The following is an 18737-nucleotide window of genomic DNA, read 5'->3' as shown; positions in this document are numbered from 1 at the left end:
CCTGCCTTGTGAAAAAACAGTCAAATGCTCCGGAAATGGCAAAAATGCCGCGCAATGTGCCACAAGGCGGGAAGAGGAATAACAAACAATGTGTCCCACAGGCAAAGCAGTTACCTCAAAGCAGTGATACACCTCAAAAAGAGAAAAAAACTGAAATAGTCTTCATGGGTTTAGAAATCTGATGGTGGAGGGGAAGAAGATGATCCTGAAACATTAAGTGTATGTCTTCAGGCTCCTGTACCTCCCTCCCAGACTGTTCCTTCTCTTGAGGAAGTAGAGAGCACTAATATACCTTCCTGGCAATTATTGTCTGCAATTGGACCTGGGCAGGCAATTAATATTTATAGTACTGTGCAAAATTCTTGGGCATATATGTATCTATCTAGGGTGCCTAAGACTTTTGCACAGTAACACACATCAAAGTTGCTGGTGAACGCAGCAGGCCAGGCAGTATCTCTAGGAAGAGGTACAGTCGACGTTTCCTAGAGATGCTGCCTGGCCTGCTGCGTTCACCAGCAACTTTGATGTGTGTTGCTTGAAATTCCAGCATCTGCAGATTTCCTCGTGTTTGCACTTTTGCACAGTACTGTATTTGTCAATGTGGAGCAGACAGTGAGTTTGTAAATCTGGTGGGAGTAAAGGACGCTGGGAATGGTGAGGATGGAACATGGCAGGAGGGATTTGGGAAAGGTGGCAGAGAAGGAGAGCTGAGGCGGGGAATGGGTGGTGCAGGTGCAGACGCCCTGGGAACTGGGCAAGGTCATTTGATTAAAAACAATTGGTTTATTCATAGTTACAGAATGACTGTTTGCTGCTTCCTGCTCCTTCCCCTCTCCTCTACTTCCCCTTTTCCCAACCATGATTCCCTTATCCCTGCTCCCTTCCCCACTCTCAGTCCACAATAGAGACAAATATCAGAATCAGGTTTATCATCACTCACATCTATCACTATTTTTTTTTTTGCAGTTCAATACATAAAAATACTATACTACCCACTCACCCACCGACAAATCTTGCTGAATTCTATCTACCCCCACATCTCTCCCTATTGCTGGTAAACCACTTCTCCCATCCCCCCAAACAGCTTTTCCAGGACATAATTAACATTTGTGCTTATTGTAAATGCAAATTTTTAAAGATTATTTCCTCAACATCTCCGTCACAATAACCCTCAGCACAGGTGCCCCACTAGGCTGGGTCCTCAATGCCCGACTCTACTCCCTGTACGCTCACGATGGCGTGGTCAGATTCTGCTCTCACTCCATCACAACAGGGGACCCCAATCTTTATGCCATGGACCCCCTACCATCTACCGAGGGGTCCGTGGACCCCAGGTTGGGAACCCGCAATCTACAACTTTGCAGATGACACAAATGCAGTGGGCTGCATCTCAAATAATGATGAGTCAGAGTACAGGAGGGATAGCCCAATGGCCTGGTGTCATGACAAAGACTTTTCCCCTCAATGTCATCAAAAGAAAAGAACTTCTCATTGAATTCAGGAAGAGGACAGGGCGTACTGTCCTGTCTAAATCAACTGTCTTGAGCTTGAGAGGGTTGAGAGCTTCAAGTTCTGAGGTGTGAGCTTCACCAGTACCCTGCCCTGGTCCAACCACGTTGATTTTACAGCCAAGTTCACTTGTGCCTCTACTTCCTCAGGAAATTTGGCATGTCCCTGTCAACACTTCAATTTTTACCAGAAGGCATTCACTCTGGGTGCACAAAAGCTTGGCATGGCAACTGCACAGCAGGTGACCACAAGAAACTGCAGGTGGTCGTGGACATAGTTCAGCACATCACAGAAACCAGCCACGGTCTTCTTGTTGCCTCAGTAAAGCAGCCAGCGGAATGAAAGACCTCACCTACCTAGGACATTCCATCTTGTCCCTCTCCCATCAGGCAGAAGATACCAGAGCTTGAAACACTTACCACAGGCCCAAGGACAGCTTTTTATCTCTTTGTTATCAGATTCTTAAATAGCGCTATTGCACAATCAGATAGACTCTTGACCTCACAATCTACCTTATGATCTTGCACCTTATTGTCTACCTGCACTGCACTCCCTCTATAGCCATTGCACTTTATCTGTATTCTGTTATTTAAACTTGTTCTACCTCAATGCACTGTGCAATGGTTTGAGCTGTATGAACAGTATGTTTTTCCACACCCATAACATCACAAGATAGAGGAGCAGAAGCAGGCCATTTGGCCCATCGAGTCTGCTCTGCCATTTCATCATGGCTGATCCATTTTTTCCTCTCAGCCTCGATCTCCTGCCTTTCTCCACATAACCCTTCATGCGCTGGCCAATCAAGAATCTATAAACCTCTGCCTTAAATATACATAAAGACTTGACCTCCACAGCTGCCTGTGGCAATGAATTCCACAGATTTTCTACTCTCTGGCTAAAGAAATTCCTCCACATTTCCTTTCTAAAATGACACCCTTCTATTCTGAGGCTGTGTCCTCTGGTCCTGGACTCTCCCACCATAGGAAACATCCTTTTCACATTCACTCTATCAAGACCTTTCACCATTTGATAGGTTTCAATGAGGTCACCCCTCATTCTTCTAAATTCCAGTGAACAGGCTCAGGCCATCAAACACTCTGCATATGACAAGGCATTTAATCTTGGAATCATTTTCACAAACCCCCTTTGAACCCTTTCCAATTTCAGCAGATCTGAAACTGCTTTCAATACTCCAGGTGAGGTCTCACCAGTGCTTTATAAAGTCTCAACATTACATCCTTGCTTTTATATTCTAATCCCCTTGAAATGAATGCTAACATCTCATTTGCCTTGCTAACCACAGATTCAACCTGCAAATTAACCTTCAGCAGATCCTACACAAGGACCCCCAAGTCCCTCTTCACCTCAGATTTTTTGTATTTTCTCTCCATTTAGAAAATAGACAATCCTTTCATTTCTTCCACCAAAGTGCATCATATGCTCTGTCTGACAGAGAAAGCAGGATCTCCCAGTGGCCACACATTTTAATTCCATGTCCCATTCATGGTCTCCACAGCCTCCTCTACTGTAAAGATGAAGCCACACTCAGGTTGGAGGAACAACACCTTATATTCCGTCTGGGTAGCCTCCAACCTGATGGCATGAACATTGACTTCTCTAACTTCTGCTAATGCCCCACCTCCCCTTCGCACCGCATCCCTGATTTATTTATTTATGATTTTTTTCTTTCCCCCATTTTTTCTCTCTCTGTCCCTCTCACTATAACTCCTTGCCCATCCTCTGGGTTTTCCCCCCCTCCCCTTTTCTTTCTCCCTAGGCCTCCTGTCCCATGATCCTCTCCCGTCTCCAACCTCGTATCCCTTTTGCCAATCAACTTTCCAGCTCTTAGCTCCATCCCTCCCCCCGTCTTCTCTTAGCATTTCAGATCTCCCCCTCCCACTTTCAAATCTCCTACTATCTCTTCTTTCAGTTAGTCCTGACAAAGAGTCTCAGCCTGAAACGTCGACTGTACTTATTCCTATAGATGCTGCCTGGCCTGCTGCGTTCACCATCATTTTTTGTGTGTGTTGCTTACACTTCCGGAAACTGTATTCTATCTGCACTTCTTTGTCCATTCTCTTAATCTATCCAAGTCCTTCTGTAGCCTCTCCACTTCCTCAAAACTACCAGCCCCTCCACCTATCTCCATATCATCTGCAAACTTTGCAATAAAGCCATCAACTGCATTGACACATAACGTAAAAAGAATCAGTCCTAACACAGACCCCTGTGGAACATCACTAGTCACGGGCAGCCAGCCAGAAAAGGCCCCCTTTATTCCCACTCTTTGCCTCCTGCCATGTACCAATCCTATTTGTATCAATGCCTTTGAAGTTGAGAGGGTTGAGAGCTTTAAGCTCCTAGGTGCGTAAACATCACCAATAGCTTGTCCCGGTCTAACCTTGCAGATTCTGTGTCCAAGAAAGCACAACAGCACCTCTACTTCCTCAGGAAGCTAAGGAAATGCAGCATATCCCCTTCAACTTTCACCGGTGGTTTCCTTTTTCCTAAATCGACGCATCACAAAAAGCGTCATAGCCAGTGTATTGCAACTTGGTTACAGCAACTGCTCCAGCTGAGACCACAAGACACTTCAGTGACATTTGGACACGCTCAATGGAAAAGCTCCTCCTCTCTACGCTTCCCGCTGCCTCGGCAAAGCAGCAACCCTAGACGACAGCGAGCCGAGCGACCCGGAGGGGACATAAGCAAGGACTGCTCCCACCTCAGTCTCTCTCCCCTTCTTCCTCGACCCCTTTCCGATCGGGTAGAAGATACATGTACCACCAGATTCAAGGGCAGCTTTTATCCTGCTGCTCTCAGACCCTTGAATGGACTTTTTGGATGATCAAGATGAATCCTCGATCTCACAATCTACCTTGTCACAGCCCTTGTACCTTATTGTCTGTCTACACTACAGCTTCTAAGTTATTGTAACACCATTTACTTCCTTCCAGCCTGTTACTCTGCTGATATTTAGGACAGCAATGAAGGAACACTATATTTAGACTTATTCACTAATCAAAGAGTGCTAACGTAGCTGAGTAGTTAGTGCATCACCATTACAGTTCATGGAGGTCTGGAGTTCAGAGTTCAATTCCAGTCCCATTTGACATTCTCTCCCGTGACCATGTGGATTTCGTCCAAGTGACCACGTTTTCTCCCACAGTCCAAAGACATACCAGTTGGTAGGTTAAGACCATAAGATTCAGGAGCAGAAGTAGATCAAGACTGCTCTGCCATTTCACTGTGGCTGATCCATTTCCCTCTCAGCCTCAATCTCATGCCTTCACCCTGTATCCCTTCATGCCCTAACTAATCAGAAATCTATCAACCAACACACATCAAAGTTGCTGGTGAACGCAGTAGGCCAGGCAGCATCTCTAGCTTCCTTCAGACCCTGACAAAGGGTCTCGGCCTGAAACGTCGACAGTACCTCTTCCTAGAGATGCTGCCTGGCCTGCTGCGTTCACCAGCAATTTTGATGTGTGTTGCTTGAATTTCCAGCATCTGCAGAATTCCTCGTGTTTAAGAAATCTATCAACCTCTGCCTTAAGTATATCTAATGACTTAGCTCCCACAGCCACTAGTGGCAACGAATTCCACAGATTCACCACTTGCTGGCTAAAGAAATTCCTCCTCATCTCTGTTTGAAATTGACTAACCTCTATTCTGAGGTTGTCTCTTCTGGTCCTAAGCGCCCCCACCGTAGGAAATACCTGCACCACATCCACTTTATCCAGGCCTTTCAGCTTTCAATAGGTTAGCTGGTCAATATAAATTGTCCTGTGATTAGGCTAGTGCTAAATAGTTGGGTTGCTGGGCGGTGCAGCTGGTTAGGCCGGAAGGGCCTGTTCGACGCTGTATCTCTAAATAAATAAGATAAACGTGCACATCGAAACACAAAGTGAAATGCATCATTTGTATTAACAACCAACACAATGTGAGGATGTGGGAGAACCATGGAGCACCCAGAGAAATCTCATGCAGTCACGGAGAGAAAGTGCAAACTCCTTACATTCAATAGGAGAATCGAACCCGGGTTGTTGGTGCTACGCGTTACGCTAACCGTGCCACCCCAAGGCTTTTGGATTTTCTGCCCGATGAGACTGGGGAGAAGAGAGGATTACTGGGATGAGAATGGTCCTGGATTATGTTGGCTGCTCAGGAAGTGTAGATGGCGTAAATAGAGGAACACAGAAAGCAGCCATTCAGCCCGTCAAGTCTATGGTAGTTCAGCAATCACAACAGTCCCACCTCTCTGCTTTATTCCCTGCTTCCACAGAACCCTGCAAGTTATTCCCAAGTAATAATCGACCATTTCCACTGAAGGGCCTGAAGAAACCTACCTCACCCTTCAGCCGTTTGTACAGCCTCCGCGCAATCATGCCACGGACGCAGGCCTGGATGGTGACGACGGCCCAGAAACGATGGCGGAAGGCCCTTCGCACCAGGTAGCCGCGGCAACGAGCCTGGAAAAGGATGATCCGCTTGCGGGCGAAGTGGTATTGCGTGGAGAGCTTGCGAGAGCGTTGCAGAGCCTGCAGCCTGGAGAATCCAACTCGCATCTAAAGGAGGTTCAGATCAAAGTGCAACATGGTAAGGAACACACGCAAAACGCTGGAAGAACTCGGCAGGTCAGGTCGCGAGAGTGAGTAATGTTGCAGGATTGTCACATTTTGAACTCTTCGCAGATCTGTATTTGTAGAGTAAATGATTACAATAACAATACTAGAAGTCTTACTTTTCAATTATTCTTTTAAATTGGGAATTTGCAGCTGGGGTCCATGGACCCTTTGCTCAACAGTATTGTCCGGGACATCAAAAAAGTTTGGGAAACCTTGATTTAAATGATTAATATTAATCATTTAATTAATATTAAATGAGGAGGAGGAGAAGATGGCAGCGTGACGGCAGCCTCTCATGTGAATGATGTCTGTAATCTGTCAAGTAGGGGATCATGCACAATTCTGATTTGATGGAGATGGTCGTGAGAGTACGGAGGAACATCTGGAAAACTTCTGAAATGCCTGCTTCGCTGCCGCTGCTACTGTGTGGTAACCGGAATCTCTGGAGCTGAAGGCCCCGAATCCTCGGCTTTGCTTGTTTCAGCGGCTGGGGAGAGGTCGAAGGCGTTCGGCAGAGGATGGCGCTCGGGAGGCTGTATCGGAGAGGCTGGTTGGAGGCTCGAAGTTTTCGGACGGATGGACTCAGTGTCGGCTGTGGTCGGCTGCTTCCAAGGCATCAGCAAGTTGACGGTGCCTGGAGGTTTATGGCAGGGAGTTTCTCCCTTTTGTCGCCTGCTATCAGGGACTCTGGAGTTGAATGACTCAGGGACTTTGAGACTTTTTTTTTAAAACCGTGTCCACAGTTTGCTCTTCATCAAATTATGGTATTGCTTTGCACTGCTGCAACTATATGTTATAATTATGTGGTTCTGTCAGTGTTAGTCTTTGGTTTGTCCTGTTTTCTGTGATATCACTCCAGAGAAACATTGTATCATTTCTTAATGCATGCATGCATTTCTAAATGACAATAAAAGAGGACTGAGTGTTCTCATAATCTAATCTAATAATTTCAAACAGGATTTCCAAAACACAGGAGATTCTTCAGATGCTGAAAATCCAGAGTGAAATATACAAAACTAGGAATACAGGATCAAAAGGGTAGTAAATACAGTACTCAGAGTGTGATGTCTCAATGCACAGACTATAAGCAAAAAGGTGGATGATCTGTTGCACTATTAGAGATTGTCAGGTACGATGTTGTGGCCATCACTAAATCGTGGCTGAAGGATGGTTGTAGTTGGGAGCTGAATGTCCAAGGTTACACATTGTATCGGAGAGAGGAAGGTAGGCAGAGGGTATGGTGTGGCTCTGCTGGCAAAGAATGGCATCAAATCATTAGAAAGATGTGACATAGGATTGGAAGATGTTGAATCCTTGTGGGTGCAGTTAAGAAACTGCAAGGATAAAAGGACCCTGGTGGTAGATGTACACAGGCCTCCCAACAGCAGCTGGGATGTGGACCACAGATTACAATGGGAAATAGAAAAGGCAAACCAAAAGGGTAACGTTACGATAGTCATGGGAGATTTTAACATGCAAGTCAATTGAGAAAATCAAGTTGGTAATGGATCACAAGAGAGTGAATTTGTTGAATACCTGTGAGATGGCTTTTCAAAGCATTTTGTCATTGAGCCTACTAGAGAATCAGCAATACTGGATTGGGTGTTATGTAATGAATCAGAGGTGATTAGGGAGCTTAAGGTAAAGGAACCCTTAGGAGGCAGTGCTCACAATATGATTAAGTTCAACTTGAAATTTGATAGGGAGAAAGTAAAGCCTGACATAGCAGTATTTCAGTGGAGTAAAGGAAATTGCAGTGGTGTGAGAAAGGATTTGGCCAAAGTAAATTGGAAAGAGATGTTGGCAGGGTGACAGCAGAGCAGCAATGGCTTGAGGTTCTGGGAAAAATGAGGAAGATGCAGGATAGATGTATTCCAAAATCAAAAATACTCAAATGACAATGGTACAACCATGGCTGACAAGAGAAGTCAAAGCTAATGTAAAAGCAAAAGAGGACACACAACAAAGCAAAAATTAGCGGGAAGATAACGGATTGGGAAGTTTTTAAAAACCTAAGAAAGCAACTAAAAGAATCATTACGAGGGAAAAGTTGAAATATGAAAGTAAACTAGCAAACAATATCAAAGAGGATAGTAAAAGCTTTTTCAAGTATATAAAAATTAAAAGAGAGATGAGAATAGGTATTGGACAGCTAGAAAATGAGGCCAGAGAAATAATAATGGGGGACAAGGAGCTAGCAGATGAACTAAATGAGTAATTTGCATGGGTCTTCACTGTGGAAGACACTAGCAGTGTGCCAGGTGCAGAAGGCTGTGAAGGAAGAGAAGTGGGTGCAGTTACTATTACAAAGGAGAAGGTGATCAAAAAGCTGAAAGACCTAAAGGTACTTAAGTCACTTGGACCAGATGAACTGCACCCTAGCGTTCTGAAAGTCATAGCGGTAGAGTTTATGGAGTTATTAGTAACGACCTTTCAAAAATCATTGGACTCTAGCATGGTTCCGAAGAACTGGAAAATCGCAAATGTCACTCCACTCTTTAAGAAAGGAGGGAGGCAGCAGAAAGGAAATTATAGACCCATTAGCCTGACCTCAGTGGCTGGGAAGATGTTGGAGTCAAGTGTTAAGGATGAAGTGATGGAGTACTTGGTGACACAGGACAATATAGGACAAAGTCAGCATGGTTCCATTCAGGGAAAATCCTGCCTGACTAACTTGTTGGAATTACTTGAGGAGATTACGAGCAGGATAGATAAAGGGGATGTAATGGATGTTGTATATTTGGACTTTCAGAAGGCCTTTGACAAGGTGCCACACAACACTGCTTACCAAGTTAAGAGCCCATGGTATTACAGAAAGTTACTAACATGGTGAGAGCATTGGCCGATTGGAAGAAGGCAGTGAGTGGGAATAAAAGGATCCATTTCTGGTTGGTTGCCAGTGACTAGTGGTGTTCCACAGGGACTGGTGTTGTGACCACTTCGTTTTATGCTGTAAATCAATGATTTAGATGATGGAATAGATGACCTTGTTGCCATGTTTGCAGATGATATGAAGATTGGTGGAGGGGCATGTGGTGTTGAGGAAACAGGAAGGCTGCAGAAGGACTTAGTCAGATTCAGAGAATGGGCAAGAAAGTGGCAAATGAAGTACAATGTTGGAAAATGCATGGTCATGCACTTTGGTAGAAGAAATAAGTATGCAGACTATCTGAGATGCAAAGGGACTTGGGAGTCTTTGTGCAGAACATCCTAAAGGTTAATTTGCAGGTTGAGTCAGTGTTGAGGAAGGCGAATGCAATGAGAGCATTAGTTTCAAGAGATCTAGAATATAACAGCAGAAATGTAACGCTGAGGCTTTATGAAAGCACTGGTGAGGCCTCACCTTGAGTATTGTGAACAGTTTTGGCTTCTTATCCAAGGAAAGATGTGCTTGCATTGGAAAGAGTTCAGATTTGGTTCACAAGTATGTTTTGGGAATGAAAGGGTTATCATATGAGGAACGTTTGATGGCTCTGGGCGTGTACTCACTAGAATTTCGAAGGTTCAGGGGGAATCTCATTGAAACCTCTCGAATATTGAAAGACCTAGACAGAGTAGATGTGGTAAGGATGGTTCCCATGGTGGGATAGTCTAGGATAAGAGGGCACAGCCTCCGGATAGAGGGGCGTCCATTTAAAACAGAAATGCAGAGAAATGTCTTTAGCCAGAGGGTGGTGAATTTGTGGAATTTGTTACCACAGGCCACTGTGGAGGCCAGGTTGTTGACTGTATTTAAGGTGGAAATTGATAAGTTCTTGATTGGCCACGACATCAAAGTTACAGGAAAAAGGCTAAGGAGTGGGGCTAACAAGGTGAAAAATCGGATCAGCCATAATTGAGTGGTGGAGAAGACTTGATGGGCCAAATAGTCTAATTCTGCTCCTCTGTCATGGTCTAAAATGCTGGAGGAACTCAGCAGGTCAGGCAGCATCCATGGAAAAGAAATAAACTGTTGCTGTTTCAGGCCAAAACCCTTCATCAGTCCTGCACGTTTTCTCTGACCAGAGGGCACAGCGCAAGAACAGAAAGACTTCCCTTTAGAACAGAGACGAGGAGGGATTTCTTTAGCCAAAGGGTGCTGAATCTGCAGAATTCTTTGCAACGGACGGCTGTGGAGGCCAAGTCATTGGGTATATTTAAAGCAGAAGTTTGTAGGTTCTTGATGAGTGAAGGTTATGGGGAGAAAGTGGGAGGATGGGATTGAGAGGGTAATAAATCAGCCGTGATGGAACGGCGGCACAGACGCGAAGGGGTGAATTACCTAACTTTGCTCCTATGTCTTAAGAGAACTGCAAGACGACCTCCTGCATTCTGCTATTGCTTTTGCCTTTGTACTATTTCAATATACTTGTATTTACAATCTTTCTGGAAGATACATGACAGATTTTTCTGTTGTGTTTCAGTAGATGTAACAATAACGTAATTATCATAACGCTTACATACCGCACTGAAGCTCTTCCGGCACTGATATCCACGCCAATATTTCTGAATTAACATCACTGCATTTCTTATTTTAACAAAATTTGACCTGTGGAAAATTCAGAAATCTGTCAAATCTAGAAGGCAAAAGTAACACGCCATATCCCACAGTATACAGGTTCTATCCTACAGGTGATGGATGGTCATATGAGCAGCTGGTGCATAGCACAAGTCCTGGTTATGTGACCACTGATGCCAGGCGGGCAATCGTTGAAGAGCATTGATAATGGCTGGGGTCACCCGTCTTGTGAAGACACTGCCCAGAAGACGGCAATGGCAAACCACTTCTGTGGAAAATTTGCCAAGAACCATCATGGTCATGGAAAGAAGAGAAAATTTGCAGATGCTGGAAATCCAAGCAACATACACAAAATGCTGGAGGAACTCAGCAGGCTAGGCAGCGCCTGGGAAAGAGAGCACATTCTCCTATCATTTCAGATCTCCCCCTCCCACTTTCAAATCTCCTACTATCTCTTCTTTCAGTTAGTCCTGACGAAGGGTCTCGGCCCAATACGTCGACTGTACCTCTTTCTATAGATGCTGCCTGGCCTGCTGTGTTCACCAGCAATTTTTATGTGTGTTGCTTGAAATTCCAGCATCTGCAGATTTCTTCATGTTTCAGTCGACATTTCCTGAAGGGTTCAGGCCCAAAACTTTGACTGTACTCTTGTCCTAGATGCTGCCTGGCCTGCTCAATTCCTCCAGCATTTTGTGTCTGCTGCATGGTCATGAAAAGACTATGATCACCCACATCATACAACACGGCACATAACTAATAAACGAATGATCCAGCACCCAACACTCTGATGCAATCATACAGGCGGCATGTTGGCAGCTCTCCTTTGTCAGGAGTTCAAAGAGATTTGGTATGTCAACAAAGACTTGTACAAATTTCTGTAGATGGACAACGGTGAGCATTCTGGCACTTGCATCACCACCTGGTATGGGGTCTCTAATGTTCAGAGGGTATAGATTCAGTTAACTTTATCAAAGGCACATCCCTCCCCACCATCAGGGATATCTTCAAAAGGCCATGCTTGAGAAGGGGACATCTGTCATTAAAGATTTGCACCATCTGGAATATGCCCTCTTAGCATTACGATCATCAGCGAGGAGGTACAGGAGCCTGAAGACCCATGCAAAATGATTTAGGAACAACTTCTTCCCCTCTGCCAATAGATTTCTGAATGGTTCATAAACACCTTATATTTTGCACTATATACAGTACTGTGCAAAAGTCTTAGGCACACACACGTAGCTAGGGTAATACTGTAGTAAATTTTATGTTTATTTTTAATGTTTTACGTAATTTTTTAATGTATATTACGCACTGGACTGCCACTGCAAAAAAAAACTAATGTTATGATATATGTGAGCGATTCTTGATTAGTCGGGGCATGAAAGGATACAGGGAGAAGGCAGGAGACTGGCAGAGAGGAAAAATGGATCGGTTATGATGAAATGGCCAAATGGCCTAATTCTGCTCCTATATCTTATAGTCCAATGATAGGCCCGATCTTGATATAGGTCTCTATTGTGGACTGAGAGTGGGAAGGGGCAGGGAAAGGGGAATCATGGTTGGGAAAAGGGGAAGGGAGAGTGGAGGGAGTGGTAAGCACCAGAGAGACATTCTGTAATGATCAACACACACACACACAATTTGTGTAACTTGTAGTAATTTTGTGATTTTTATATGGTTTTGCTGCTACAAAACAAATTTCATGTGATACAAGTCAGTGACACTGAACCTGACTTCAGCTACTGTCAGTGGGAGCTCCTTGCATGATGGCCGCTCAAACTGTAGTGAGCTCAAGTCCAATCTGTATGATCCAGACCCACACTCATAGACTGCTATAAAGAATACTGGAAAATGTAGATTATCATAACTCTATTCTGGAGTTAGGAGTCCTGTTTCGGTAAATTCTGGGGTTAATACTGAAGATTGAAGCCCAAAGCTTGACTGGAAGTTCAGGATGGCCGAGGTGCTGGGTCTGTGAGTCCCCTGGGGAAGCTGGAGGCCTGATGTCTGTGACTCCGTGAGGAGGCTGAAGGTCTGGTGGTGGCCAGTTCTGGGGTTGGAGAACTGAGGCGTGTGTGAGTGGGTAGGTAGGTGGGTGGGTGGGTGGTAGTGAGGAAAGACACTTGCTTTGTTGTTGTTCTGTTGAACATGGTGGGTAGGCTGCAATGGCACAGGAATGTGTGGCAGGACTTGCAGGCTGCCCCCAGCACATCCACAGTCTGTGTTGGTTGTTAATGCAAATGATGCACTTCACTGTATGCAATGTACCAAGGGCAACCTCCTCCAGATGGTTCACAAAACTCCTTCTTCCACGTAACACACATCAAAGTTGCTGGTGAACGCAGCAGGCCAGGCAGCATCTGTAGGAAGAGGTGCAGTTGATGTTTCAGGCCGAGACCCTTCGTCAGGACTAACTGAAGGAAGAGTCAGTAAGGGATTTGAAAGTTGGAGGGGGAGGGGGAGATCCAAAATGATAGGAGAAGACAGGAGGGGGGAGGGATGGAGCCAAGAGCTGGACAGATGATTGGCAAAAGGGGATACGAGAGGATCATGGGACAGGAGGTCCGGGAAGAAAGACAAGGGGGGGGGGACCCAGAGGATGGGCAAGAGGTATATTCAGAGGGACAGAGGGAGAAAAAGGAGAGTGAGAGAAAGAATGTGTGCATAAAAATGAGTAACAGTTGGGATACGAGGGGGAGGTGGGGCCTTAGCGGAAGTTAGAGAAGTCGATGTTCATGCCATCAGGTTGGAGGCTACCCAGACGGAATATAAGGTGTTGTTCCTCCAACCTGAGTGTGGCTTCATCTTTACAGTAGAGGAGGCCGTGGATAGACATGTCAGAATGGGAATGGGATGTGGAATTAAAATGTGTGGCCACTGGGAGATCCTGCTTTCTCTGGCGGACAGAGCGTAGATGTTCAGCAAAGCGGTCTCCCAGTCTGCGTCGGGTCTCGCCAATATATAAAAGGCCACATCGGGAGCACCGGACGTAGTATATCACCCCAGTCGACTCACAGCTGAAGTGTTGCCTCACCTGGAAGGACTGTTTGAGGCCCTGAATGGTGGTAAGGGAGGAAGTGTAAGGGCATGTGTAGCACTTGTTCCGCTTACACGGATAAGTGCCAGGAGGGAGATCAGTGGGGAGGGATGGGGGGGACGAATGGACAAGGGAGTTGTGTAGGGAGCGATTTCTTTCAAATGTGGTTCTGCTACAGTTGGAGCCTGTGATCTACATTTTGGTGGTGTGTTATCGGGCCAATTGAGCGATTTAGCACTTTGCTGTCCTGAGCGTGTTCTATAAGGCTTGGAGTGAAGCTGCCGGCCTCAAGACCAAAAAGCCTGGAGATGGCGCACAAACCCATGATTGACTACATTTCTTGCTGATTTTGCTGATTAAAGTGTCAATAAGATGGAAACAATTGCGGTGAGTGTGGACAGGAGAGGGCGGTTTGTAGCTAGGACTCTGTACGTCATGTGTTTTGGTCATTCCTTTTTGTTTTGGTGACCTGGACTTGGACTCTTTCCATTTTGTGGTTCATATTCTGTGTTCTTTGCTTTTCTTGGCCGCTTGTGCAATTTGTTTTTTTTGTGTGTTGGGGGGAGGCGGGAGGAGGGTTGATGTTTTTCTCTGAACGGAATCATGTTTTTTCTTTGTTCCATGGCTGTCTGTGGGGAAGACTAATCTTAGGGTTGCAATCTCTATGCATAGTTTAATAATAAATGTACTTTTGGATCTTTGAGACTTCTAGATAGGCACATGGATGATACAAAATTGAAGGGCTACATGGGATGGAAGGGTTAGGTTGATCTCAGAGTAGGTTATAAAGTCAGTGCAACATCATGGGCTGAAGTGTCTGTACTGTGCTGTAGCGTTCTATGTTATAAAGTGGGAAAAATCCCAATTCAGAGCAGGAGGAGGTCTTGACAGTTCCATCAATTGAATGTCTTCACTGGCTTTCACTCCCACTTTTTTTGTCCGATCACAGAACCTACATTCCCCAGTAAAGCACCCCAAACCTTGGACTTACCTGTCTTTAAATCCTCGAACTACTTTCTGGATCAGGATAACCTTGCCTGTGATCGCCTTGTCTCTCTCTATCTCCAGCATCATGTCATGGTGATCCTGCAAGGTGGGTGGGGGATTAAAAAAAAAAAAAAAACAGGGGAGAACACGTAGAGGGAAATATCAGAGACACAGGAGATTCTGCAGATGCTGGAAATCCAGAGCAACACACAGAGAATGCTGGAGGAACTCAGCAGGCCAGGCAGCATCTGTGGAGGGAAATGAACCGATGCTGCTTTGCGCAGAGCCCTCCATCAGGAATCTTTGCTTCTCCAGGTCAGGGATCGAGGGGGAAAATGTCGCTCAATGTCTCCGAAAGGTACGAGGAGAGCATGGTAGTGTAGCGGTTATCGCAAAGCTTTACAGTGATCAAGGTTCAATTCCTGCTGCTGTAAGGAGCTTATACATTCCCAACACGAGGGTTTCCTCTGGGAGTTCCAGTTTCATAGAATCATAGAAATCTATAGCACGTTACAGGCTCTTCAGCCCACAAAGTTGTGCTGACCATGTAACCTACTCTATAAACTGCCTAGAATTTCACTACTGCATAGCGCTCTATTTTTCTAAGCTTCATGTACCTATCCAGGAGTCTCTTGAAAGACCTTATTGTATCCACCTCCATCGCCGGCAGTGTATTCCATACACCCACCGCTCTGAAAAACTTAACCCTGACATCCCCACTGTACCTACTTCCAAGCACCTTAAAACTATGCCCCCTTGTGTTAGCCATTTCAGCCCTTGGAAAGAGCCCCCGGCTATCCATTTGATCAATGCCTTTCATCATCTTATACACCTCTATCAGGTCACCTCTCATCCTCCGTCGCTCCAGGGAGAAAAGGCCAAGTTCACTCAACCTATTCTCATAGGGTACACCTTCCAATCCAGGCAACATCCTTGTAAATCTCCTCTACACTCTTTCTATAGTATCTACTATACTATCCACATAATATTCCTCGATTTCAATACGTTTCCTCCCACTTTCCAAAGATGTAAAGTTAGAGTTATTAAGTTTTAGCCTGTTGGTGCCAGATGTGGGGCAACACCGTAGGCCTCACAATACAACTCATTTGATTTGACGCAAAACGATACATTTCACTCTACATTTTGATGTACGCGTGACAAGATAATCTTTAAGATAGGTGTGAATGGCATAAAAATTGGCAGACCACTTCCATCAAAGTTGTTGCAATTACTTGCGATGGGGCTTATCAAGTGATGGTGTTCAGTCACATAGGAAGGACACTGAGACTTTGAAGAGGGTGCAGAAGAGAATTACCAGGATACTGCCTGGATTAGAGGCCATGAGAGGCTGGACAAACTTGGGTTGCTTTCTCTAGAGCATAGGAGGCCAAGGGGGGATCTGATATAGGTTACTAAGATCATGAGAATGAGGAGACAGGGAGTATCTGTTTCCCCAGATGTCTAATACCAGAGGTCATGCATTGAAGATGAGAAGGAGATCAGTTCAAAGGGAACGTGAGGGTAATTTCTATTTTTTAAACTCAGAGAATGGCGGATGCCTGGAACATGCTGCCTGGCATGGTGGGAGAGGCAACTACGTTAGAGGCTTTTAAGAGATGTTTCGATAGGCACATAAATGTGGGGAAGATGGAGGGATATGGACATTGTGTAGGTAGGAGGGTTAGTGTTTGGGTGTTTTGGAACTACATTTGGGCCCGAGGACCTGTTCCTGTGCTGTACTTTTCTATTCTTTCTATCATGACGCAGTTAAGATTTGAGGGAATAAAATAGGGTATGTCTACCTTAAAGGGTTACAAGGTGCTTCACACTCAGAGCTTCACACTCCCCAAAGCTCTACATTTGGTGATCTGGAGATCAATTAACGTCTCATGCTGTACCAGGTTATCATCGAGCAGTCACCCTTGTGTGGCAAAGGAGCAGACAAGTAGGCCGAGGATTCCTGGGTTAAACAACACCTTACCTAGCCAGGTCTCAATCAGACAGTCGTCATTAGAAGTGGGGGGAGAGGGGGGAGAGGGGAGAGAGGGGGGAGAGGGGGGAGAGGGGGGAGAGGGGGGAGAGGGGGGAGAGGGGGGAGAGGGGGGAGAGGGGGGAGAGGGGGGAGAGGGGGGAGAGGGGGGAGAGGGGGGAGAGGGGGGAGAGGGGGGAGAGGGGGGAGAGGGGGGAGAGGGGGGAGAGGGGGGAGAGGGGGGAGAGGGGGGTGAGAGAGAGAGAGAGAGAGAGAGAGAGAGAGAGAGAGAGAAATCTGAAGCAACACATACAAAACACCGGAGGAACTCAGCAAGTCATGCAACATTCAAGGAGGGGAACAAACTGCTGATATTTTGGGCTGAGATCCCTCATCAGGATGGGAAAGAAAAGTGAAAGAAGCCAGAATAAGGAGGTGGGGATGGGGAAGGTGTAAGTGTTGGCAGGTGACAGGTGAGACCAGATGAGGGGGAAGGTAAGTGAGTGGGGGAGTGGGGATAAAGTGAGGAGGTGGGAGTTGATAGGTGGAAGAGGTAAATTGCCAATGGAGAAGGAATCTAACAGGAGAAGACAGTGAACCATGGAAAGAAGGAGAGGACGAGGGGGAGCACCAGCGGGAGGCGACGGGCAGCTGAGAAGAGAAGGAGCGAGAGGCAACCAGAATAAGGAATAGAAAAAAGACAGATGGAGATGAGGGGGCAGAGATTATCAAAATTGGAGAAATTAATGTTCAGGCTATAGGTTGGAGGCTATGCTGCACCAAAGTAAGGCACCAACTCCTCAAAAACACAAAACGCAATCTCCTTGATTTCAATATGTAGTGAGAAGTACTTAATTTTTCCACTTTGTTATTTCAATCGTGACCATTTTTTTTCAATTTTCAACCCATAGTTTCGTTAAAAACAAAATCTTTTAGTGCACACCCGCATGTTTCCATGGCGATGACCTTCCATGAGTCCATAGGGAGAATCTGGGAGTTTCCTGATAGGAAACGGAGATGCTCTGCTGTCTGCAAGCACGCAGGGCAGCATCCTGGTGCAGTGACAGCTGAGGATTGCTGATAAACTGGCCCATCGGCAGATAGCAGGGAGAAGGAGCCTCTTCCACACCATGCTTCTCATTCCACCGTCACATCAAGCAACAATCGGTGCGGCAAAGTGACCAAGGAGACGGCTTTACGGAGAACAGAACAGTACAGGCCCTTTGGCCCACAATGTTGTGCTGACCCTTTAACCTACTCCGAGATCAATCTAACCCTTCCCTCCTTCATAATACTCCATTCTTCCTCTCAGCTATGTGCCTATCTAAGAGTGTCTTAAACATTCTTAAAGCATCTGCCTCGATCATCACTCCGGCAGCACACTCCATGCACCTACCACTCTGTGTAAAAAAAACTATCTCTGATATTTCCTCCACCCCCACCCCCCATTCTTTCCTCCAAACACAAAGTCATGCCTCCTCATACTAGCGATTTCCAACCTGGGAAAATGTTTCTGGCTGTCCATTCTACTCTAGCTAGACCTCTTAACACCTTGTACACCTCTGTCAAGTCACCTGTCACCTCCCTTCAATCCAAAGGGAAAAGCCCTGGCTTACTCACCCTGCCTTCATAAGGCATGTCACAAAGAAGAGAAAAGCTGCAGATGCTGGAAATCAAATTAATACATACAAAATGCTGGAGGAATTCAGCAGGTCAGGCAGCATCTATGGAAAAGGGTAAACAGTCAACTTTTCAGGCCGAGACCCTTCATCGGGACTGGTTCTTTGATCTGGTCAGCATCCAAGCAAATCTCCTCTGCATCCTCTCTAAAGCTTCCACCTCCTTCCTATAATGAGGCGACCAGAACTGAACACAATTCTCTAAGTGTGGTCTAACCAGGGTTCTGTAGAGCTGCAACATTCCTCCGAGCAATCCTCCGACTAATGAAGGCCAACACACCACACGCCTCCTTAACTGCCCTTGTGGCACGGGCAGGGAATCCGAGTGCTAAGCATCCACACCTCCGGAGGCTCAGCTGGTTGTGGTGGAGGGAAATAGTGCCATGACCTAGAAGATTCCTCTTCACTTCATTTAGAGCAAGGGCTCCCA

The 18737-nt window shown here is 45.8% G+C and overlaps 1 protein-coding gene across 5 annotated transcripts in view; it reads right to left on the bottom strand.

The window, feature by feature from the left end:
* myo7aa (myosin VIIAa) overlaps positions 1 to 18737 on the bottom strand; it is a 292479-nt gene that overhangs the window by 108240 nt on the left and 165502 nt on the right. For all 5 annotated transcript variants that reach the window (XM_072262606.1, XM_072262604.1, XM_072262607.1 and 2 more), the window contains 3 exons: positions 14664 to 14758; positions 10581 to 10665; positions 5859 to 6077 (listed from right to left, as the gene is read on the bottom strand). In XM_072262606.1, the coding sequence (XP_072118707.1) occupies positions 5859 to 6077; positions 10581 to 10665; positions 14664 to 14758 (399 nt within the window). The remainder of the gene's footprint in view (positions 1 to 5858; positions 6078 to 10580; positions 10666 to 14663; positions 14759 to 18737) is intronic.

This window comes from Mobula birostris, chromosome 7 (genome assembly GCF_030028105.1).
Source record: "Mobula birostris isolate sMobBir1 chromosome 7, sMobBir1.hap1, whole genome shotgun sequence".
Classification (NCBI taxonomy): Eukaryota; Metazoa; Chordata; class Chondrichthyes; order Myliobatiformes; family Myliobatidae; genus Mobula; species Mobula birostris.
Note: the sequence above shows the minus strand (reverse complement) of the source record. Positions and strands in the feature narration are given on the sequence as shown.